At 36.5% G+C, this 21,659-nt stretch overlaps 1 protein-coding gene, 2 non-coding genes and 1 pseudogene across 15 annotated transcripts; 2 read left to right on the top strand and 2 right to left on the bottom strand.

The window, feature by feature from the left end:
• Nucleotides 1-74: 74 nt before the first annotated feature.
• LOC127075205 (endoglucanase 5) lies at nucleotides 75-18,646 on the top strand. 13 transcript variants are annotated; one of them, XM_051016697.1, is made up of 10 exons: nucleotides 75-399; nucleotides 1,323-1,893; nucleotides 3,688-3,901; nucleotides 6,417-6,629; nucleotides 6,713-6,913; nucleotides 7,014-7,157; nucleotides 7,238-7,351; nucleotides 7,442-7,478; nucleotides 7,606-7,653; nucleotides 18,354-18,646. In XM_051016697.1, exons 3-7 carry the CDS (start codon nucleotides 3,884-3,886, stop codon nucleotides 7,268-7,270), a joined length of 609 nt encoding a protein of 202 aa, XP_050872654.1. In that variant the 5' UTR covers nucleotides 75-399; nucleotides 1,323-1,893; nucleotides 3,688-3,883; the 3' UTR covers nucleotides 7,271-7,351; nucleotides 7,442-7,478; nucleotides 7,606-7,653; nucleotides 18,354-18,646. The 13 variants fall into 13 exon arrangements, with proteins under 13 accessions (XP_050872654.1, XP_050872651.1, XP_050872653.1 ...); XM_051016694.1 differs by having other exon boundaries at nucleotides 7,442-7,523; XM_051016696.1 differs by lacking the exon at nucleotides 18,354-18,646 and adding an exon at nucleotides 9,072-9,917.
• Nucleotides 4,919-5,114, bottom strand: LOC127077001 (U2 spliceosomal RNA). The gene has a single exon (XR_007786992.1). It is a non-coding gene; the product is annotated as a U2 spliceosomal RNA (small nuclear RNA).
• LOC127077014 (U2 spliceosomal RNA) lies at nucleotides 5,950-6,144 on the bottom strand. Its single transcript, XR_007787003.1, has one exon. It is a non-coding gene; the product is annotated as a U2 spliceosomal RNA (small nuclear RNA).
• Nucleotides 15,819-21,376, top strand: LOC127137184 (respiratory burst oxidase homolog protein E-like; annotated as a pseudogene).
• The last annotated feature ends 283 nt before the right edge of the window (nucleotides 21,377-21,659 follow it).

Raw genomic sequence — 21,659 nt, 5'->3', positions numbered from 1 at the left:
ATAATAATTTAAAAATATAAATACATATTAAAATGAAATATAAAATTTCCCGGGTAAAAGGAATTGGGAGAGCTGCCACTCACTCCTTTTATTCTTTTCACAAATTCAGAGTTGAAAACAAAAATCAAAGTTTTGAGCCTAACGACATCACTAGTCATTTTTCTTCAAGAACCGTTCCTTTTCCTTATTGTCTCTCAAATACCCATTTCCCAAATCCCTTCCTTTTTGAGATTCAACCGTCATCTCATCTTCGTCTATCAAATAATTACCACAAGCTTTTCATTTTTCCTTTTTTTTTTCACTATGAAAGTTTTTTCTTTGAGAGAATTAGATAGATGGTTGCTCGGTATAGCTTCGTGATAAGCAAGGTTTAAAACGACAATGATTTTTGTGATTTTGGTATGTATAGGTGTTACTCCGCCGATTGCGGTCATAGCGGCGTGAATCAATCACAATTTGTTCTTTATCACAATTGTTCTTTATCACAAAAGTAGTGAATAATCGTTATCAGCATCTTTCGATACTGTTTTGTCTCTACCGTTACCGCCGTTTCCGCGGTAACAGACCATTTTTTAAAACCTTGGTGATAAGTACTAGCTTATCATCTTCAAGTTAGTTATTTTGTATTGAAAGCTTAGGGTATCTTTTAATTGATTTATCTATTTCATCAGTCCTAGCATATCACATGTCTATCTCTTTTTTTCAGCTTATTTTGACATCTTTCCGTCATAGTTTATAAAAATTGCTTATAGTTTGTATGAAAACATTTTAAATTTAGTTTATCTTTTGTCATAGAGAATAGCTTATACACAAGCATTTTTATGAGAATCCCTTAATTAAGTTGTTTATCCAAACATGAACTTATTTTGTCAAGATTGAGCTTATGATTCTGGAGTTTGATATTGAATATATATGACTTTAGTACTTTGAGACTAGTGATATCATATCATGCTCAAAGCAAGTTGTTACTACCAACCTCTACTTTTAATAATGCATTATAAGCTTTTATAATAATCCATTTAGCCTAATGGCTAATAATCACATTCATTATAATGTTTGATTATAAAGATGACTTTGATACACTTTTGATCCATAATGTTTGAGATATGACTGAATCAAAATGTTCAACATCTAGACTGCTGTTTTTGGTGGAAACAAAGGTTCATTCATGTGTTGAGAAATTTCCAAAAAGTTCATTGAATTCTGATTTGAAGATTTGTGATAAAGATCATTTTCATATAAGAATGCGCTTTGGTTATAAATATGTAATGCTCTTGGTCATTAATTGTTCTTATCTTCGTTGTTGTGGTTTTGAAATGTAGAAGCATCGGGATTCGAAGAGCAAAAAAGTTACAAAAATGCCATGGCAGCAAGTAAAAAATGGAAACTAGCATCTTTCCACCAAGTGGATATTGATACTGATGAAATAAGTCATTTGGATGTAGATACTTTAATCGGCCATGGTGGTAACATAAAGGTTTATCGAGATGGTAGTGGCTGTGAAGCAACTAGAGAAAGGTGATGGTATGAGGGTTTTAGCTGCAGAAATGGAGATTTTAGGTGGTGGTCTATGCTTGTTTTTTTAAAGGAGGAACCAACCTTTTAGTTTTTGAGTATATGCGAAATGGTAATCCTTTTGAAGCTCTTCATAGAAATAGAAAGTATGAGAAGGTTGCATGGGATTGGAATCACAGGTATAAAAGTGCATTGGGAGGTGCAAAAGGGATTTGTTATTTGCACCATGATTGTTCTCCACCTGTTTGTTATTCGTAGGGATCTAAAATCTAGCAACATCTTGCTTGATGAAGATTATGAGAAAATTGCTGAATTTGGTGTTGTAAGGTTTGCTTAAAAATAGCTTTTTTGCTGGCACCCATGATTATATTGCTCCAGGTATGTTTCGATAATGCTTTCAACATGAAATTTTAATATTCTGTTTTTTAGTTTCAAAAGTATCTCATGCTTTATTTACACAATTACTGTTTGTGACATTTTATCATAAGCATTATGGAACTACAAATGCAGCATAAAAGTATTTTGAGGTATCCGCAACATCGCATTGACCGTATTTTCCTGTCATATAATTGTTTGCAGCATAACTGCAATGATTTAATAGCATGCTTGTATGCAAACTATATCAAACAAATGGTGAATATGGAAGAACAATGTACAACATATTTTTGGACATAATCAAAATGTTTGAGATATGGTAAAATTTTCATATGCAAAACTGTCTTAAGGAAAAAAGAATTGGCAGAGCGTCGGGAAAACGATTTGAGAGAAGGCTTGCTACTATAGAAATAAGACTCCCCGACTTAAAATCGATTTCTTTTTGTCTTGTTTTCCAATATGCAATAGAGACTAAGTGCAATTTCTTCTCTAGTATTATTATTATTTCACATATGTTCCAACATAATACTACACCATTTTAGATCCATTTAAGTCCCACATTGGCTAGAATATCACACAAGCAAGTGCTTATAAATGTCTGACATGCTAGTTAGTTCGCCGAGCTGAGTTGCGTCAGCTTGTGACCCATGTGGGGGCATCAAGGTGATGGAACATGGCTAAGGCTTAACAGGTTGGGTTGGTGGTTGCACCATGTTGGCCTGCCCGCTCCAAGTCATGAGTTGACCCATGGGACTTGTGCGAAGGCACAAGTCTTGTGTGTCTTAGACAGGACGGTATAGCGTGAGACTGGTTTCACAGAGCAGCGAACACTTCCTACTCTTGACAGTGGAGGGATCACGGGCCGCTGCACCTCCAGCCCACAACACCTGGTGAGCCTAGCCCCTTGAACCATCTCTTTTTGTTGGTGGGCGAGGTTATGATATTAAGCTGTTTTTTCCCTTTTCCAATTCTGTTCAACTTTAAAATACAGAAATCTTTAAGGTTGTGATGGATTAAGTAAATCTTTTTCTTTATTACTCTATTGCTTATTATAGTAGGGAATAAAGGATTGGTGATAAGCATAGATAATAAACATGGCAGAAACATGTTTTTTAATGAAATGTTAATCTGCATTTTGCATCTTGGAATGTTATTTTCCTGTATTTTCAGTCAATCGCTATTTGATTGAATCCTTGCTTGCCTGTGATGGCAGTATCGGCTGCAACATTTTTGGATTACAGTGTTATAACATGTCTATCTCTTGTTTTCAACTTATTTTGATACGCTCTCCCTCCATCCAAAGTGCTGATTTGAACATTTGTGATAAAGATTATGATCATAGAAGAATTATGTTTGGTTATAAATATGTAATGTTCTTGATCATTGTTGTTATCTTCATCGTCGTGGTTTTGATCTGTAGAAGCGTAAGGATTCCAAGAGAAAAAAGTTTAAAAAATGGAAACTAACATCTTTTCACTAACTCAATATTGGTGGGCGAGGTTATGATATTAAGCTTGCCTGTGATGGCAGTATCGGCTGCAACATTTTTGGATTACAGTGTTATAACATGTGTAGCTCTTGTTTTCAACTTATTTTGACACGCTCTCCCTCCATCCAAAGTGCTGATTTGAACATTTGTGATAAAGATTGATCATAGAAGAATTATGTTTGGTTATAAATATGTGATTTGAACATTTGTGATAAAGATTGATCATAGAAGAGTTATGTTTGGTTATAAAAATATGTAATGTTCTTGATCATTGTTGTTATCTTCATCGCCGTGGTTTTGATCTGTAGAAGCGTAAGGATTCCAAGAGAAAAAAGTTTAAAAAATGGAAACTAACATCTTTTCACCAACTCAATATTGGTGTTGAGGAAATAAGTCATTTGGATGAAGATAATTTATTCCGCCATGGTGGTAACAGAAAGATTTATCAAGTCGCGTTGAAGAAAAACGACATGATAGTGGCTGTGAAGCAACTAGACCAAGGTGATGGTTATATTGCTCCAGGTATGTTATGATAATGCTTTCAACAACAAATTTCAATACACTGTGTTTTAGTTTCAAAAGTATCTCATTTTTTATTTACACAATCATTATTTGTGTTATTTTATTATAAGCATTTGCGGATTCGAACCCATGTAGTCGGGAAATCCCTCATCTGCCACAGTCGTACAATCTAGATTGTTGAATTAATTAAGATTAGATGGTCTACATTTAGATTTCGTAATTGAGTCTATTATACAAGGTCGGATGTGAGACATCAAATCTTGATCAAATGGTCCAAAATGATGACTTTGTCAATTGTGCGATTTCATAATTGCAAGAAATGCATATTCATAATGATTATATTAAGCGTGATTTTGAATGCAATATCAAAGTAGGAACGAGTTGGTTATGTTGATGACACAGAGCATGCACTGCTGCTAAATAGAAACATTTGGAGAGAAAATCTTTCACATGTTAAATGCAATATCAAAGTAGGAACAAGTTGGTTATGTTGGTGGGAGCCAAAACTCTGCGGTTGCAACCAGTTATATGACAGTTGATATCAGAGAAGCATTAGGCATGTTAGCAGCATTGAAGTGGGTGTGAGAGCTGATCTTTAATTAAGTTGTTTTGTGGACACTTTCAGCTCAGCTGTGCTTGGTGCTCAGCTGTGCCTGGATTATAACGTGTTTTCAATACGATCAAATTAAAACACGAGTTTATTTGAAGGGAGGTTGAATTGGATGTTGAGTTTTTTTAAGAGCACAAAGACTTGACAATTATGATTATCATGCTGCTTTGAAACTGCTTAGATATAAATTCTTTATTTGTGATAAATCATTTTATAGTAGTGAATTCTTTATTTGTGATAAATCATTTTATAGTAGTGAATTCTTTATTTGTGATAAATCATTTTGAAACTGCTTAGATAACATGCTGTAAAGATAAAATATGATTATACAAGTTTTACAGTAGTAAATTATGAAGTAATGTAAAATGTCAAAACAGAAAATAAGATTATAATTTGAACTAAATTTGGTGGGGTATGCCGGGCTATTGCTATAGTGCAACGCAAAAGCAACACTTGAAAGACCCAATAGCAAGCTATTGTAGTGGACTCTCCCCCTCAAGAAATAAATTTAATATCGTGTGAACCATTGGCTCACATATCAAATATTAAACTGATAAGAACAGATACTACACTTGATCTTAGCCAAAAGGCCGAGAAAGGTATGAGTTGAAATGTATGCTAATTGTGAGTTTTATATCTGACATCTTTTCTGCTTCTTTGTTATATCGCGATGTGGGACTTTAATGCATTATTAGGCTTTATTCTCAAAGCACATGATTTAGTGAAGTAAGCTAAAGGACAATAACAGAGCAAGTATTGACAGTGTTTAATAAAATATGGATTTGATGACTTATAATGTTTCGTGTTCTAGTTAGTGTGCTTGACAAAGATCTTAGTGTGAAAAGATTTGTTTTTTAAATGCTACCTACTAAGTCTTCTCCTTTTTTTCTTTGCCGAATTGCTAGTTCAGTTCTAGTGAACCCTATCAAAGTAGGAACGGGTTGGTTATGTTGGTGACACAGAGCATGCACTGCTGCTAAATAAAAACATTTGGAGAGAAAATCTTTCACATGTTAAATGCAATATCAAAGTAGGAATGAGTTGGTTATGTTGGTGGGAGCCAAAACTCTGCGGTTGCAACCAGTTATATGACAGTTGATATCAGAGAAGCATTAGGCATGTTAGCAGCATCGAAGTGGGTGCGAGAGCTGATCTTTAAGCAAGTTGTTTTGTGGACACTTTCAGCTCAGCTGTTCCTGGTAGCGAGTTGTTTTGTGGACACTTTTAGCTCAGCTGTGCCTGGATTATAACGTGTTTTCAATACAATCAAATTAAAACACTAGTTTTTTTGAAGGGAGGTTGAATTGGATGTTGAGTTTTTTTTAAGAGCACAAAGAATTGAAGGGAGGTTGAATTGGATGTTGAGTTTTACAGTAGTAAATTCTGAAGTAATGTAAAATGTCAACAGAAAACAAGATTATAATTTGAACTAAATTTGGTGGGGTGTGCCAGGCTATTACTATGGTGCAACGCAAAAGCGACACTTGAGAGACCCAATAGCAAGCTATTGAAGTGGACTCTCCCCTCAAGAAATAAATTTAATATCGTGTAGACCATTGGCCCACATATCAGATATTAAACTGATAAAAACAGATACTACACTTGATCTTAGCCAAAAGGCCGAGAAAGGTATGAGTTCAAATGCATTCTAATTGTGTGTTTTATATCTGACATCTTTTCTGCTTCTTTGTTATCTCGCGATGTGGGACTTATAATGTTTCATGTTCTAGTCAATGTGCTTGACAAAGATCTTAGTGTGAAAAGATTTGTTTTTTAAATGCTACCTACTAAGTCTTCTCCTTTTTTTCTTTGCCGAATTGCTAGTTCAGTTCAAGTGAACCCCATTTTTTATATAAAAATGATAGCTGTTTTATATTAAATTCTTGTGTTTGTTTGTTACTACAGGTAGAGTTGGTGGGAGGGTACTATGATGCAGGTGATCATGTTAAGTTTGGGTTGCCAATGACTTACAGCGTGACAATGCTTGCATGGGGAGCTATTGAGTTTAGCAAGGAAATGACAGACTTAAACCAAATCGGACATACACTGCGGGCCATTAAATGGGGAACTGATTATTTCGTCAAAGCGCATACTCAGCCTAATGTTCTTTGGGGACAGGTTAGACCAGTGCAACTAATCTGGTTGAATGTTAAGTGTGCTTATGGCGTAATAAACAATTGTTTTTTTCTGTGAAACTTCAGGTGGGTGATGGAGTTTCTGATCACTACGGCTGGGAACGTGCTGAAGACATGACGACTTCGAGAACTGCTTACAAAATTGATGAACAGCATCCTGGTTCTGATCTTGCAGGTGAAACTGCAGCTGCATTGGCGGCTGCAGCCATAGCTTTCAGGACATACAACTCTTCTTACTCTAATCTCTTGTTAGTCCATGCAAAACAGGTAAGTGTGAGTGTACTAGCAATACACTCTCCGATTCGCGGAGATTTTCTCAAAATATACACTCGTTGTGGAATTATTAATATTCTTCTATCTGTTGCAGCTCTTCACGTTCGCAGATAGATACAGAGGGCTATATGATGAGTTCATATCCTGTGCTCACCAATTCTATGCTTCTTATGGCTATTCAGTGAAAGAATTCTCCTGGGACAACAAATATGCCGGTGTCCAGACCCTCCTATCAAAGGTAATAATCAATTGTGACTTGGTTCAAGGAATCATGCAATAAAAACTAAATGGTCAAATCCAATTTGTTGGTATTACTAGAAGGTAAAGCTGGTCCATATGCATCTATACTAAAGCAATATCAGGCCAAAGCAGATTATTTTTCCTGCGCCTGTTTGCAAAAGAATGACGGTTAGAATGTCCAGAAAACTCCAGGTTAGTTGACTTAACAATCACTTGAAAGAAACAGTCAGAGAAAAGTATCATCATATCATTTTATTTCTGCTTGTGTTTTCTCTTTACTAGGTGGCTTATTGTACTTGCATGATTGGAACAACATGCAGTATGCTTCCTCTGCCGCGTTTCTTTGCCGAATTGAGTTTCTCATGTCTATCCTTCGAACCGCTTAAAAAATTATGAATGCTTTATCTTAAATTTCTATGACTGATAATCCTTAATTTCACTTACAGTTTGATGTGCCTATCAAGTTTGACACTATCCTTCAAAAAATACATCTGGTGAGCCTAGTCCCTTGAACCATCTCTTTTTGGCGGTGGGGTTCATAATTAAATTGAGTTTTTCATGTCTATCCTTCGAACCGCTTAAAAAATTATTAATGCTTTACCTTAAATTTCTATGAATTATAATCCTTAATTTCACTTCCAGTTTGATGTGCATCATTCCTATCAAGTTTGACACTATCCTTCAAAAACTAAAAGCAAACAGTATTAAACCTCTCAAAATTTTCAGACTTAGTGGAATTTTTAGTGGATTTTTCATATGTTTAACAAATGGTCATAAATTTGCAGCGAAACTAAACTTAATTATATCTCATCTAATGAGATTCTACATAATTATAAAATAAATAGAGTGAGCCTAACTCATTCAAAAGAGTTTCGAACAGTGTAATAAATAAAAGAGATTCTACAACTTGACAAAGTACCTTATGGAGCATTATAGGACCTCCACACCCCCTTTATTCAGCCACTGTAAGTCATTGCCTCCCTCACGAGAAGCTTTGAACTAAATTTAGTGGGATGTGCTAGGGTTTGAAGTAGTGCAATCCAAAAGATCTTAGTCAAAATGCCGAGAAAGGTATGAGTTGAAATACATCATCATTTGCCAATATAATACATGAAGGATATGCAATGTATTTCCCAACTTGTGTATGATTGTCGGGCCATGAAGAACACAGTGAGAGGGTTTCGTAGGCCTTTGATAGAACTAAGCAAATCATCATTTGCTAAGGTGATTGTCAAAATATAAATTGTGAATGTCCTTGCTATTGTGATTTTGCTGTGGCCCATAATATTATGGTAAAATACAAGCTAATATAGTTTATACAACCATAATGTTATTGACTGCAAAAACTACATTGTTTATTAATTTGATGGCTTACAATGTTTCATGTTCTACTATCGTGCTTGACAAATATTTTAATGTGGAAAGATGTTTCTTTAAGCGCTACCTGCCAATTCTTCTCCTTTTTTTTTTTGTTTTTGTTGAATTACTAGTTCAGTTCAAGTGAAAACCATTTTTTTATATAACAATGAGAGCTGCTTGGTATGGTAGAACAATCAATATTACTGCAACTTTAATTAACCAGAGTGTGAATTAATATTACTGCAGCTTTAATTAACCAGAGTGTGAATTATTTAGCAGGTTTGTATCCTTTAGTGTTGAGGGAATGTTAGAGTAAGAAATTGATAGAGGTATCACTTGCTCTTTTTATTCTTGTAAAGATGAGACGTATAATTTGCATTGCTTTGTTTGAGACAAAAAAAAGATTTAATTTCGAAGCATCCTGAAAAGTTCTCAATTGTATCTGCTGATTTTGTAAGAACAAAAATTGTTCTACAACAGATTCCTTGATTTTGATGATAACAAAGGATGAAACCAAAAATGGCACCCTAACGAAAAGTTTCTAAGTGTGCAGGGTTCTAAAGAAAGAAGGAAGAAATCTGATGATGTCATCAGATACAAAACCAGATCAGATACAAATCATCAAATGATCAGAAGCATCTGAAGTGAAAACAAGTTCAAGAAAGTCTAACTCTGAGCAAAACAACAAGTATCAGAAGCATCTGAACAAGAAGTAGCTCTAGAAGTTTTGACTCTGAACAACGCTATCTCTAAGCTCCAGAAGTTATCAGCGCTATCTGAAGAAACTATCTGAACTCACAAGAGATTAAACATCAGAAGCAAGATTTCAAGACTCTCCAGAAACACAAATACTCTGAGCATGGAATTGCTAATCATGAAAGAGTAACGTTAAAGTCAAGTAAAGATTTGCAAATGGTTTTCCTAATTAAGAAAGAGACGTTAATCTCCAATTTCAATAAAGAAGATACTACTTGTGGTAAGTAGTCATTTCAAGGAGAAAAAGTTATCCTGCAGAAGCTGTTTATGTTATGGCGTAAATTCATCTTATTACTCATCAGTTTCAACTACTACCTCATTGATCTATATAAAGGATTGCAAATCAACATTCAGTAACTACTACACATACAAGGAAAAATTATACTGAAACATCAACACAAGAAAACCCTCTTGCTCTCTAAGATCTTCACGAAGCTTTTGCTTATAACGTGAATCACTTTGTTCATACTATTGTAATACTTGCTTATCTTAGAAGCACTCTAGATTACATAAATTTTATATCTATTGTTTGTTTATTTCCTTAAGTGACTCTGTGTAGTCTGTATACTTGAGAGGGCTAAGAGATTTTTATCTTAAACGTTGTTTGTAATCTTTCAAGATTAGTGGATTAAGTCCTTGTTGAAGGCGAAATCACCTTGGCCGGGTGGACTGGAGTAGCTTTGTGTTATAAGCGAACCAGTATAAAATCATTGTGTGGTTTTCATTTTGAAAAGCGCTTATTTTTCCAAACAATTCAAATCCCCCCTTTCTTGTTTTTCTCACCTTCAATTGGTATCAGAGCTCCGGCTCTGTTATTGATTTTCTAATCAAACACTTAACCGTGTAGAGAGATCCAGTACGAGAAAAACAATGGCCCACTCAAATGAAAGAGATTCTTACAATGCTAAGCCTCCTGTTTTTGATGGAGAGAAATTTGATTACTGGAAAGATAGAATCGAAAGTTTCTTTCTGGGTTATGATGCTGACCTCTGGGACATAGTCACAAATGGATATACACCTTCAGTCTTAGAAAATGGAGCTGAAGTTCCCAGAAACAAGATGTCAGAAGATCAGAAACGTATCTTCAAAAATCATCACAAGGCCAGAACAATACTTCTAAATGCTATATCATACAACGAATATGAAAAGATCACCAACAGAGAGACAGCCAAAGATATACTTGACTCTCTGAAGATGACCCATGAAGGAAACTCCCAAGTCAAGGAGACGAAGGCTCTGGCGCTTATCCAGAAATATGAAGCCTTCAAAATGGAAGATGACGAAGCTATAGAGGCTATGTTTTCTAGATTTCAAACTCTTATTGCAGGTCTTAAAGTGCTAGACAAAGGATACACGACTGCAGATCATGTTAAGAAGATAGTCAGAAGTCTGCCAAAGAAATGGAGACCTATGGTTACTGCTCTGAAGCTGTCAAAGGATCTGAACAATATCAGCCTTGAAGAACTTGTTAGTTCTCTCAGAAGCCATGAGATAGAACTAGAGGAGGATGAGCCTCAGAAAAAGAACAAGTCCGTAGCGCTAAAGTCCAGATCTGAAAGACGGAAACCTGACAGAACCAAAGCTCTCCAGGCAGAAACTGAAGATACTGACGATTCTGAACCAGAAGACTCTGATGATGAAGAAGAGTTGTCCCTACTAACCAGAAGAGTCAAGCAACTCTGGAAAAAGAGGAACAACAACTTCAGAAGACCAAGACCCAGAGGGGATCGATCAGAGTCAACTTCAAAAGGTAAAGCTAACAAAGATATTACCTGTTATGAATGTAAAGAAACAGGTCATTACAGAAATGAATGCCCCAAGCTGAAGAAAGACAACTCTAGAAAAGAAAGCTTCAAGAAAAATACCTTCAAAAAGAAAGGATTAATGGCCACCTGGGATGATAGTGAATCTGGATCATCAGAATCTGACTCTGATGAACAGGCCAACGTAGCACTTATGGCTACCACATCCAGCAGCTCAGATGAAGAATCTGAAGAGGTATTTTCTGAACTTTCTCGTTCTGATTTAGAATCATGCTTGTCAGAAACTCTAAGCTCATATCAGAAATTAAAACAAAAGTTTAAAAACATCAAAGGCTGTCTTAAAGCAAAATTTGAAGAATGTAGAGAGCTTGAGATAACAATTTTATCACGAGAAGATACAATCAAATCTTTAATGTTAGAAAGAGATGGAGCAAAAAGAAAAAGCTTAGAATTAGAAGAAGCGTTATCTCAAACTCCACAAACTTCAAATGCAATAATTTATAAATACGAAGAAGCCTTTCAAGAATTTCTGAAAAATGGGATAGATAGGAGTATTATGGCATCCATGATTTATGGAGTTAGTCAGAACAATAAAAAGGGAATTGGGTATGATTCTAAGGAAGATAAAACTTCTACCAGTAACCAACTTAAGTCTCCCTTTTCATATCATTACACACACACACAAGAACAAAAATTTAAAAATGCTAGAAAACCCAAAGTTATAAGAAACTCTGGGAAAACTAATCTGAAAGGACCCAAGAGATTCTGGGTACCAAAAGATAAGATTGTGTATGTTGCAGATATCCTATGCAGCAAAGTTCAGACACCAGTCATGGTACCTGGACTCTGGATGCTCGCGACACATGACGGGAAGAAAGTCTATGTTCCAAAGTCTGGAACTTAAAGATGCTGGATCTGTAGGCTTCGGAGGAGATCAGAAAGGAAGGATCAGAGGCTTCGGAACTATTGGTAATGGTACTCTTCCCTCTATATCTGATGTTCTTTATGTAGAAGGATTAATGCATAACTTGTTATCCATAAGTCAATTAAGTGATAACGGTTATGATGTAATCTTCAATCAAAAAACATGTAAAGCCATTAATCAGAACGATGGCTCTGTCCTTTTCACAGGCAAGAGGAAAAACAACATTTACAAAATAAATCTTTCTGATTTAAAAGATCAAAATGTTAAATGTCTAATGTCAGTTCACGAAGAGCAATGGGTATTGCATAGACGCTTGGGGCACATTAGCATGAGGAAACTTTCTCAGCTAACTAAACTCGAGTTAGTCAGAGGCCTACCTAAACTGAAGTTTTCTTCAGATGCTCTGTGTGAAGCTTGTCAGAAAGGAAAATTTTCAAAAACATCTTTTAAAAAGAAAAATGTTGTTTCTACCTCTAAGCCTCTGGAACTTCTTCACATTGACTTATTTGGTCCTGTGAAAACAGCATCAGTTAATGGAAAGAAGTATGGACTAGTCATTGTTGATGATTACAGTCGCTGGACATGGGTAAAATTCCTAAAGCACAAGAGTGAGTCTCACTCTGTATTCACCAGTTTCTGTTCCAAAGTGCAAAAAGAATTTGACTCTAAAATTATTAGAGTCAGAAGTGATCATGGTGGAGAATTTGAAAATAAAGATTTTGAAGAATTATTTGATTCTAATGGAATATCCCATGATTTCTCCTGCCCTAGAACTCCACAACAAAATGGAGTTGTAGAGAGGAAGAATAGGACACTCCAAGAGATGGCCAGAACCATGATCAATGAAACTAATGTAGCAAAACACTTTTGGGCAGAAGCTGTAAATACAGCGTGTTACATTCAGAATAGAATCTCTATAAGACCTATTCTAGAAAAGACTCCCTATGAACTGTGTAAAGGAAGAAAACCAAACATTTCATATTTTCATCCTTTTGGATGTTCTTGCTTTATATTAAATACTAAAGAACATCTGAACAAGTTTGATTCCAAAGCACAGAAAGGTATTATGTTAGGATACTCAGAACGCTCTAAAGGCTACAGAGTATACAACACAGAAATCAAAATTGTGGAAGAATCAATTCATGTCAGATTTGATGATAAGTTTGACCCTGAAAAGTCAAAGCTAGTTGAAAAGTTTGCAGATTTGGAAATCACTCTTGTAGAATCTGATAAAACTCCAGAAGCAACTGTCACTCAGAACTCTGAAGAAATTAAATCTCCAGAAATCCCAAAGAAAGTCAAAAGTCGTATCAATGTATCTGAAGATTTGATTCTGGGAAACAAGGACGAACCTGTCAGAACCAGATCTACCTTCAGGACTTCTGAAGATACTACTCTGGAACTAGTGTCTCTGATTGAGCCTACGTCTTGTGATGAAGCACTTCAGGATAACGACTGGGTGGCAGCTATGCAAGAAGAATTGGATCAATTCTCAAAGAATGATGTCTGGGATCTCGTTCCTAAACCCAGAGGCACTCATGTCATTGGAACCAGATGGGTTTTCAGAAACAAGCTGAACGAGAAAGGAGAAGTTGTCAGAAACAAGGCTCGACTGGTAGCTCAAGGTTACAGTCAACAAGAAGGTATTGACTATAATGAAACCTTTGCTCCAGTCGCGAGGTTAGAATCTATTCGTCTTCTTGTATCTTTTGCTATTAATCATTCTATTAAATTATATCAAATGGATGTCAAGAGTGCATTCCTTAATGGTTATATATCAGAAGAAGTGTATGTCAACCAACCTCCAGGTTTTGAAAATTCAAATTTTCCAGAACATGTCTTTAAACTTAAGAAATCCTTATATGGACTTAAACAAGCTCCCAGAGCTTGGTATGAACGATTAAGCAATTTTCTTCTGGAACAAAATTTTATCAGAGGAAAAGTTGATTCTACACTCTTCTGTAAAAACCTTAATAATGATCTCATGATATGCCAGATTTATGTTGATGATATTATTTTTGGTTCTGCTAATATCTCTGTTTGCCAAGAATTTTCTAAGTTAATGCAGGCAGAATTTGAGATGAGTTTAATGCAAGAACTAAAGTTCTTTCTGGGAATTCAAATTAATCAAACTTCAGAAGTCACGTACGTCCATCAAAGTAAATATATTAAAGACGTTCTGAAGAAGTTTGACATGACTGAATGCAACTCTGCAAAAACTCCCATGCACCCAACTTGCATTCTTGAAAAGGAAGAGGTAAGCAACAAGGTTTGTCAGAAGCTCTATCGAGGTATGATAGGCTCTCTTCTCTATCTGACTGCTACTCGTCCTGATATTCTCTTTAGTGTTTGTCTTTGTGCCAGATTCCAATCAGATCCTAGAGAATCTCATTTAACAGCAGTTAAGAGAATTCTTAAGTATCTGAAAGGAACTCCTAACCTGGGCCTGATGTATGAGAAAACATCAGAGTATAGACTCTCGGGTTATTGTGATGCAGATTATGCAGGAGATAGAATAGAACGAAAAAGCACTTCCGGAAATTGCCAGCTTCTGGGAAACAATCTGATATCCTGGGCTAGCAAAAGACAATCAACAATTGCTCTATCAACTGCAGAAGCAGAATATATCTCAGCGTCACTGTGCACAACTCAGATGCTCTGGATGAAGCATCAGTTAGAAGATCTGCAAATCTTTGAGAGTAACATTCCTATCTTTTGTGATAATACTGCTGCTATTTGTTTAAGTAAGAATCCCATTCTACATTCCAGAGCCAAACACATTGAAATAAAACATCATTTTATCAGAGACTATGTTCAGAAAGGGATAGTAACATTGAAGTTTATTGATACAGAACATCAATGGGCAGATATCTTTACTAAGCCTCTAGCTGAAGATAGATTTCTTTTTATCTTAGAAAATCTGAACATTAAAAATTGCCCTGAATGAAGTATGGCTCTGAAAAAGTAAAATGAGACTCTGATATAAACAAATGTACTTCTGCCTCTGACTCTAATACTTCTACCAAGTTAAGAAGATATCTGAGTTAGAAATCTTCAGAAACCAATCCTTTGGTATTCCTGAAGATCAGATACATCAACACATGGAGCACTAAGCGTCTAACCCTAGAACTTCTAGACAGCTGTCAAAAGAAATCAAAGGTCAGAACGTTTGAAATCTCCTAGAGTAGTGTGCGTACTGTTGGGATTAGACACTCATTAATTAGCTGTAATCATTTTTCCCCCCAAGCGTGCTATTTTGATTCTTGTGCTAACGCTGAAATGTGTGTCGTTTTGCATGTGTTTTACTTAGAGTATATAAACACTTTTCTCACATTTCACACACTTATCACTCTCACTCACTCTAAAACCCTAAACCTCTCAAGCATTCTCTGAAAGCTCTTCATCTTCATCAATCTTCATCTTCTTCTTCACCATGGACGCTCAACAACAACAAGTCTTTAACTTCTCTCAAGAAATGAAATCAAGTTCTACTGCTCAAACCTCAAGCATTCCAACACCAACGGTTACAGGCGTCACTATCACCCCTGTTTACAAAGAACCCCACGTTCTTGACCGTGAACGCCATATCAACCTTTCAACCCCTTTTGAAGGATTGGACGTGTTGTGTGAATCGTTAGTTGATTTCGACAACTTAAGAAGAAATGGCGTTGATCTAACTGGAGAACTTCGTCAACAAGGGTGGGAAAACTATTTCCAAAGGCTTTATGGTCCTATTTACCCACTTCTCGTCAAGGAGTTCTGGAGGTTTGCAGATGCAGATGACCACTTCATTGTCTCATATGTTCTGGGGGTGAAGATTGTTATCACTGAAAGGTCAATAGCCTCTCTACTGAACATGGAGAGAGCTGGAGGTAAAAGGATTTACAACATCCCTCCTAGGTCAAAGCGCATCACTGAAGTAATCAACCCAACAATCTTCAAACCCAACGTTGAAGGAAATCCTTCAAAGAACAAAGAGCTGCACCAGAACCTCAGAGTGTGGCTGAAGATTATTCTGGGAACCATTCACCACCGTCCTGCCTCTAACTCCTCTGACTACATCAATGCAGACCAGAAATGCATTCTGTACTGCATTCAGAAGGGTGTAAAGATCTGCCTCCCTGCTCTCCTTTTCAGATATCTGAGAGATTCCGTCAGAGAAACCAGAAACAACATGAAGCCCAGATCCTACATCCCTCTGGGAAGATTGCTATCTGACGTCTTCATTGAGAATGGATTGGTAGATCATCTGGAAAAGACCAAGCTGATGGATGATCTGGCAATAGATGTGGGGAAGCCTCTGAACGCCAGGAATCTCAAGAGTATGGGAATTATCAAGAAAATTCAAGTCAAACCAACTCTGGATACATCCTGGGATTGTTTGAAAGATCAGAGGAAGATGCCTCATGGCCTGGCCAGGTTCTTCAAGAATGAACCCAGAGATGCTGTTGCTATCTATCTTAATCGTCTGCTGGATGAAGGTGTTGACATCTCTGATTTCAGCCTCGACGACTGTCTGGATTCTGAAGAAGACTTCGTCAGATACAAGAGAGGTCTTTCTGAAAAGAAGGTAGCATCTCAGGCAAAGAAGGCCAGACTTGGAGAAGCTTCTGGAAGCAGATCTTCAGCTCCTCTGAATATATCTACTGGTACGTCTGTTCCTTCTGTTACCACTAATCCTCTGATGGCTTCTTCTAACCCTCTCTCTTCACAACCTATTTTTACTACCTCTGAAATCCCACCTTCAACCACCAGAACCTCCCAACCTTCACCAGTTCTAAATGTAGCCCGTACATTCATACCTCCCTATGAACCTAAACAAACCTACCAAAGCACTTCCTCTTCATCATCCTCAGAACCAGAATCACCCCCATATGTTTCCATCTCTTCTGACCCAGAATATCCTGACCCTGATTCCCCAACCATAGCCACAATTTATGCTCATAAACTTGCTTCACAACAACAAACACAAACACAATCTGAAGCAACTTCACCTCCACCACAACAAACAACCACCATACCTTCTGTAACTCAACCCTCTGAACCCCACACCTCTGATATCACCCCACCAAACATCTCCTCTGCACCTGAAGCTGAAAATGAACCCTTAGATTTAAACCCTCTTTACGCTTCACCCCAAACATCTGAACCTCAACCAGAAGCAGAATCTGAACCCCAACCTGAATCAGAATCTGAACCTCACACTTTAAATCTCAGCCCTCCAAACTCTCCACCTCATACCTCTGAACCAGAACCTGAACCTGAACTTTCTACACCTACCCTTGAGGAAGCCATCATGCAGGTAGCAGAAGCTTCAGTACAAAAGGTCAAGTCTCTGACCACTAACTCTGAAATCAGTGATGATCCTAAATCTGTAAGGACACACTGGAACAGAGTCATTGGCTGGATGACCTCTGAGTCTTTTAGGCTGAAGAGTATCTCTGAACAAGTCAGAAATGGCTACATCAGAGATGCTGAGGCAAAACTCCAGGAGAGACTTGCCAGAGAGGCTGAAGCCAGAAGGCTAGAGGAAGAGAGAATTGCAAGAGAAGCAGAAGAAGCAAGAAGGCTAGAAGAAGAAAGGCTTGCAAAGGAAGCTGAAATCCTAAGGTAAAAGGAAGCTGAAGCTAAAGCTCTGGCGGATGCAGAAGCCCAAGCTGCTGCTGAAGCTGAAGCCCAGCAGGCTCTGACTCTGGGAGAGTCCTCTTCTGTGATCCCTATGGTTCTTCAGACTCTGAAAGAACTCAAGCAAGATCAGAATGAACTCCGGGCCAGAATGGACAAGCAAGATACTGTCAACGACAACATCCAGAACATGCTTGCAATGCTGCTTCAGAGAATGCCTCCGCCTCCGAACCCTTAGGCACTTAGGATTTATTTTTTTTTGCTTGCCTGTTGTTTTTTATTTTCCCTGAATCTGATGTTTTTCTAGCTTCTGTTGCCTTTGTGCTTCTATCTATGAATTCAAGTTTTTCTCTTTACTTCTTTATTTTTTTTACTATGTCTTTTTGATTCTGACAAAAAGGGGGAGAAGTCATTAATAGCTCTGATGAAAATATTGTCTAATACCTTAAGCATTCTGCAACATATTTCTCTTAAAATAAAATTATCTAACTTGAACTTAAGAAATTGCAGAAAGTTTCAGAAACCTCTTTACGTAAGAAACTCTGGTAAGAACTTCTGAACTCCCTAGCACTATCTCAGGGGGAGCTTCTGTCTATCTGATCTAATATTATTCATGTTTCATCTGCTAATTAAGGTTGTTTTGTCATCATCAAAAAGGGGGAGATTGTAAGAACAAAAATTGTTCTACAACAGATTCCTTGATTTTGATGATAACAAAGGATGAAACCAAAAATGGCACCCTAACGAAAAGTTTCTAAGTGTGCAGGGTTCTAAAGAAAGAAGGAAGAAATCTGATGATGTCATCAGATACAAAACCAGATCAGATACAAATCATCAAATGATCAGAAGCATCTGAAGTGAAAACAAGTTCAAGAAAGTCTAACTCTGAGCAAAACAACAAGTATCATAAGCATCTGAACAAGAAGTAGCTCTAGAAGTTCTGACTCTGAACAACGCTATCTCTAAGCTCCAGAAGTTATCAGCGCTATCTGAAGAAACTATCTGAACTCACAAGAGATTAAACATCAGAAGCAAGATTCCAAGACTCTCCAGAAACACAAATACTCCGAGCATGGAATTGCTAATCATGAAAGAGTAACGTTAAAGTGAAGTAAAGATTTGCAAATGGTTTTCCTAATTAAGAAAGAGACGTTAATCTCCAATTTCAATAAAGAAGATACTACTTGTGGTAAGTAGTCATTTCAAGGAGAAAAAGTTATCCTGCAGAAGCTGTTTATGTTATGGCGTAAATTCATCTTATTACTCATCAGTTTCAACTACTACCTCATTGATCTATATAAAGGATTGCAAATCAACATTCAGTAACTACTACACATACAAGGAAAAATTATACTGAAACATCAACACAAGAAAACCCTCTTGCTCTCTAAGATCTTCACGAAGCTTTTGCTTATAACGTGAATCACTTTGTTCATACTATTGTAATACTTGCTTATCTTAGAAGCACTCTAGATTACATAAATTTTATATCTATTGTTTGTTTATTTCCTCAAGTGACTCTGTGTAGTCTGTATACTTGAGAGGGCTAAGAGATTTTTATCTTAGACGTTGTTTGTAATCTTTCAAGATTAGTGGATTAAGTCCTTGTTGAAGGCGAAATCACCTTGGCCGGGTGGACTGGAGTAGCTTTGTGTTATAAGCGAACCAGTATAAAATCATTGTGTGGTTTTCATTTTGAAAAGCGCTTATTTTTCCAAACAATTCAAACCCCCCCTTTCTTGTTTTTCTCACCTTCAGATTTCAATAACAAAAAGCCAACATACAAATCCCTTTTGATTAGCATTGAAGGTGTAACAGGAATCACAATGGTTACTTTGATGGTTATATCATTTACTCTTGCAACTAGCCAGTTTCGACGAAATGCAGTAAATCTTCCTTCACCAATCAACAGATTGACAGGATTTAATGCATTCTGGTACTCGCACCATCTTCTCGGTATTGTTTACATTCTTCTGTTCATTCATGGATCTTTCTTGAATTTGACACATAAGTGGTACCAGAAAACGGTAAGAACTTCGACCACAATCTTCGTGGGTATGGAAGAATAGTGAGCGATGATGAATGTACAATAACATATTTTTTACTTTTGATGTTAGACATGGATGTATATATCTGTTCCGTTGTTGCTGTACATTGCAGAACGTACTCTATGAACTCGTAGATCGCAACACTATGCAGTAAAAGTTTTGAAGGTAATAAAAATAAACCACACTCCATTGTCTGCTTTTAATGGTTTGATAATAACTTCCATTTAATTTTTCTAAATTTGACTTAGCAGGTTTCAGTGCTACCAGGAAATGTCTTCAGCTTAATCATGTCAAAGCCTAATGGATTCAAATACAAAAGTGGCCAGTACATATTTTTACAATGCCCGAAAATCTCTCCATTTGAGTGGTGAGTGTGGTTCTTCTCTTAGGTCAATTTTTAATCATCCTAAATTTTACAGTCCACTAGCACATGCAAATAAGATCTTGATTTTTTAGGCACCCATTCTCTATTACATCAGCACCTGGAGACGATTAGCTAAGTGTTCACATTCGAACAGTAGGTGACTGGACACAAGAACTTAAGCTACTTTTCACCGAAGATGACCAATTGGCTCCGGTAAATTCCAGCGCAACATTCGGAGAACTAATAAAAATGGATCAAATAGGGTAAGTATAGATCATGTAAAAGTTTTTAAAAAAGGGTTTATAATAGAACTGAAATTTAAGAATTTTATCAAAGTTTTCAGGCTGCATCAACCGCATTTGATTATAATTCTTCACAAAATTAAATATTATGACGTGACTATACTTTAAAACTTCAACTCATATGCTTTCTAATAATTTCAACTTACAAAATTGTAAATAATTCAAACTAGAATTTTGTTACAGACAGCCGAAGCTGCTCGTAGATGGCCCTTACGGAGCTCCAGCACAAGATTACCAGAATTTTGATGTATTGCTGCTCATAGGATTAGGCATTGGAGCAACTCCCTTCATTAGTATTCTCAGAGATCTTCTCAGTGACACGAGAATAATTGACGAACAAACGATACACTCCTTGCTCTTGTTTAGTTATTTTTATAATGTTGATTACATTTTGTCATCACCTGTAAACTTTAACAAGGCCAAGTGCAGGACTCAAACACAGAAACAACAAAATCAGATGAGAGTTTCAATAGTTTCACCTCTTCAAATGTAACGCCAGGAAGACACAAGAGATCGCAAAGGATTACAAATGCTTACTTTTATTGGGTTACCAGAGAACCTGGATCTTTTGAATGGTTTAAAGGAGTAATGGACGAAGTTGCAGCAATGGACCACAAAGTAATATTCAATTCTTAATTATATAGTATCAAAAAATAATATTGCAACGTGGAATCACATTAACATATATTTAGATGTATGCATAAAAAATAACTATTCTTGTTCTCTTTATATTCTTAACCATTGTTAGGGTTTGATTGAGCTGCACAACTATCTCACAAGTGTCTATGAAGAAGGTGATGCAAGATCAACCTTAATCACAATGATCCAAGCGTTAAACCATGCCAAACATGGTGTTGATATTCTATCAGGCACTCAAGTGAGATCTTCAATACTTTAAGAACTATTACTGTTTCAATTCATTTATTTCATCTCCAGTTAAAAACTAACCAAAAATTTATTGTTTTTTCACTACTGTCATTGGTTTTGGATCATTTTTGTGAGTGTATAACTTTTTGAATAGATTAAATCCCTCACTAATTTGGTCCAGTAGTCCCTCTCTATATATGTAGATCTAATCCCTCAATAACATCTTTTCAATGGTTAGTGTTATGACATGTCAAAAGTGATCGAGTAGTGTTGAGTTCAAAGTAAGTCATTTAAAAAACCATGTTCCATCTGAATACTATATAGATTTGTATCCATTAAGTCTCACATTGGCTAAAATATCACACATGTAGGTGTTGTAGCACCATGTTGTGACCCATATGGGGCCACCAAGGTGATGGAACAAATAAAACTCGACAGTTTAGGCTGGTGGCTGCACACTCCTGGCCTACCCACTCAAAAAGTTAAGATTT

This window comes from Lathyrus oleraceus, chromosome 4 (genome assembly GCF_024323335.1).
Source record: "Lathyrus oleraceus cultivar Zhongwan6 chromosome 4, CAAS_Psat_ZW6_1.0, whole genome shotgun sequence".
In the NCBI taxonomy this organism is placed as follows: Eukaryota; Viridiplantae; Streptophyta; class Magnoliopsida; order Fabales; family Fabaceae; genus Lathyrus; species Lathyrus oleraceus.
The sequence above is the reverse complement of the archived record's forward strand: the minus strand, read 5'-3'. Positions and strand labels throughout refer to the sequence as shown.

What these genes read in the sequence shown, in the direction of transcription:
- LOC127075205 (XM_051016697.1), top strand. An exon ending in CTAATGTTCTTTGGGGACAG is followed by an intron (nt 6,630 to 6,712) that starts GTTAGACCAGTG and finishes GTGAAACTTCAG; the next exon opens with GTGGGTGATGGAGTTTCTGA. An exon ending in TCCAGACCCTCCTATCAAAG is followed by an intron (nt 7,158 to 7,237) that starts GTAATAATCAAT and finishes TGGTATTACTAG; the next exon opens with AAGGTAAAGCTGGTCCATAT.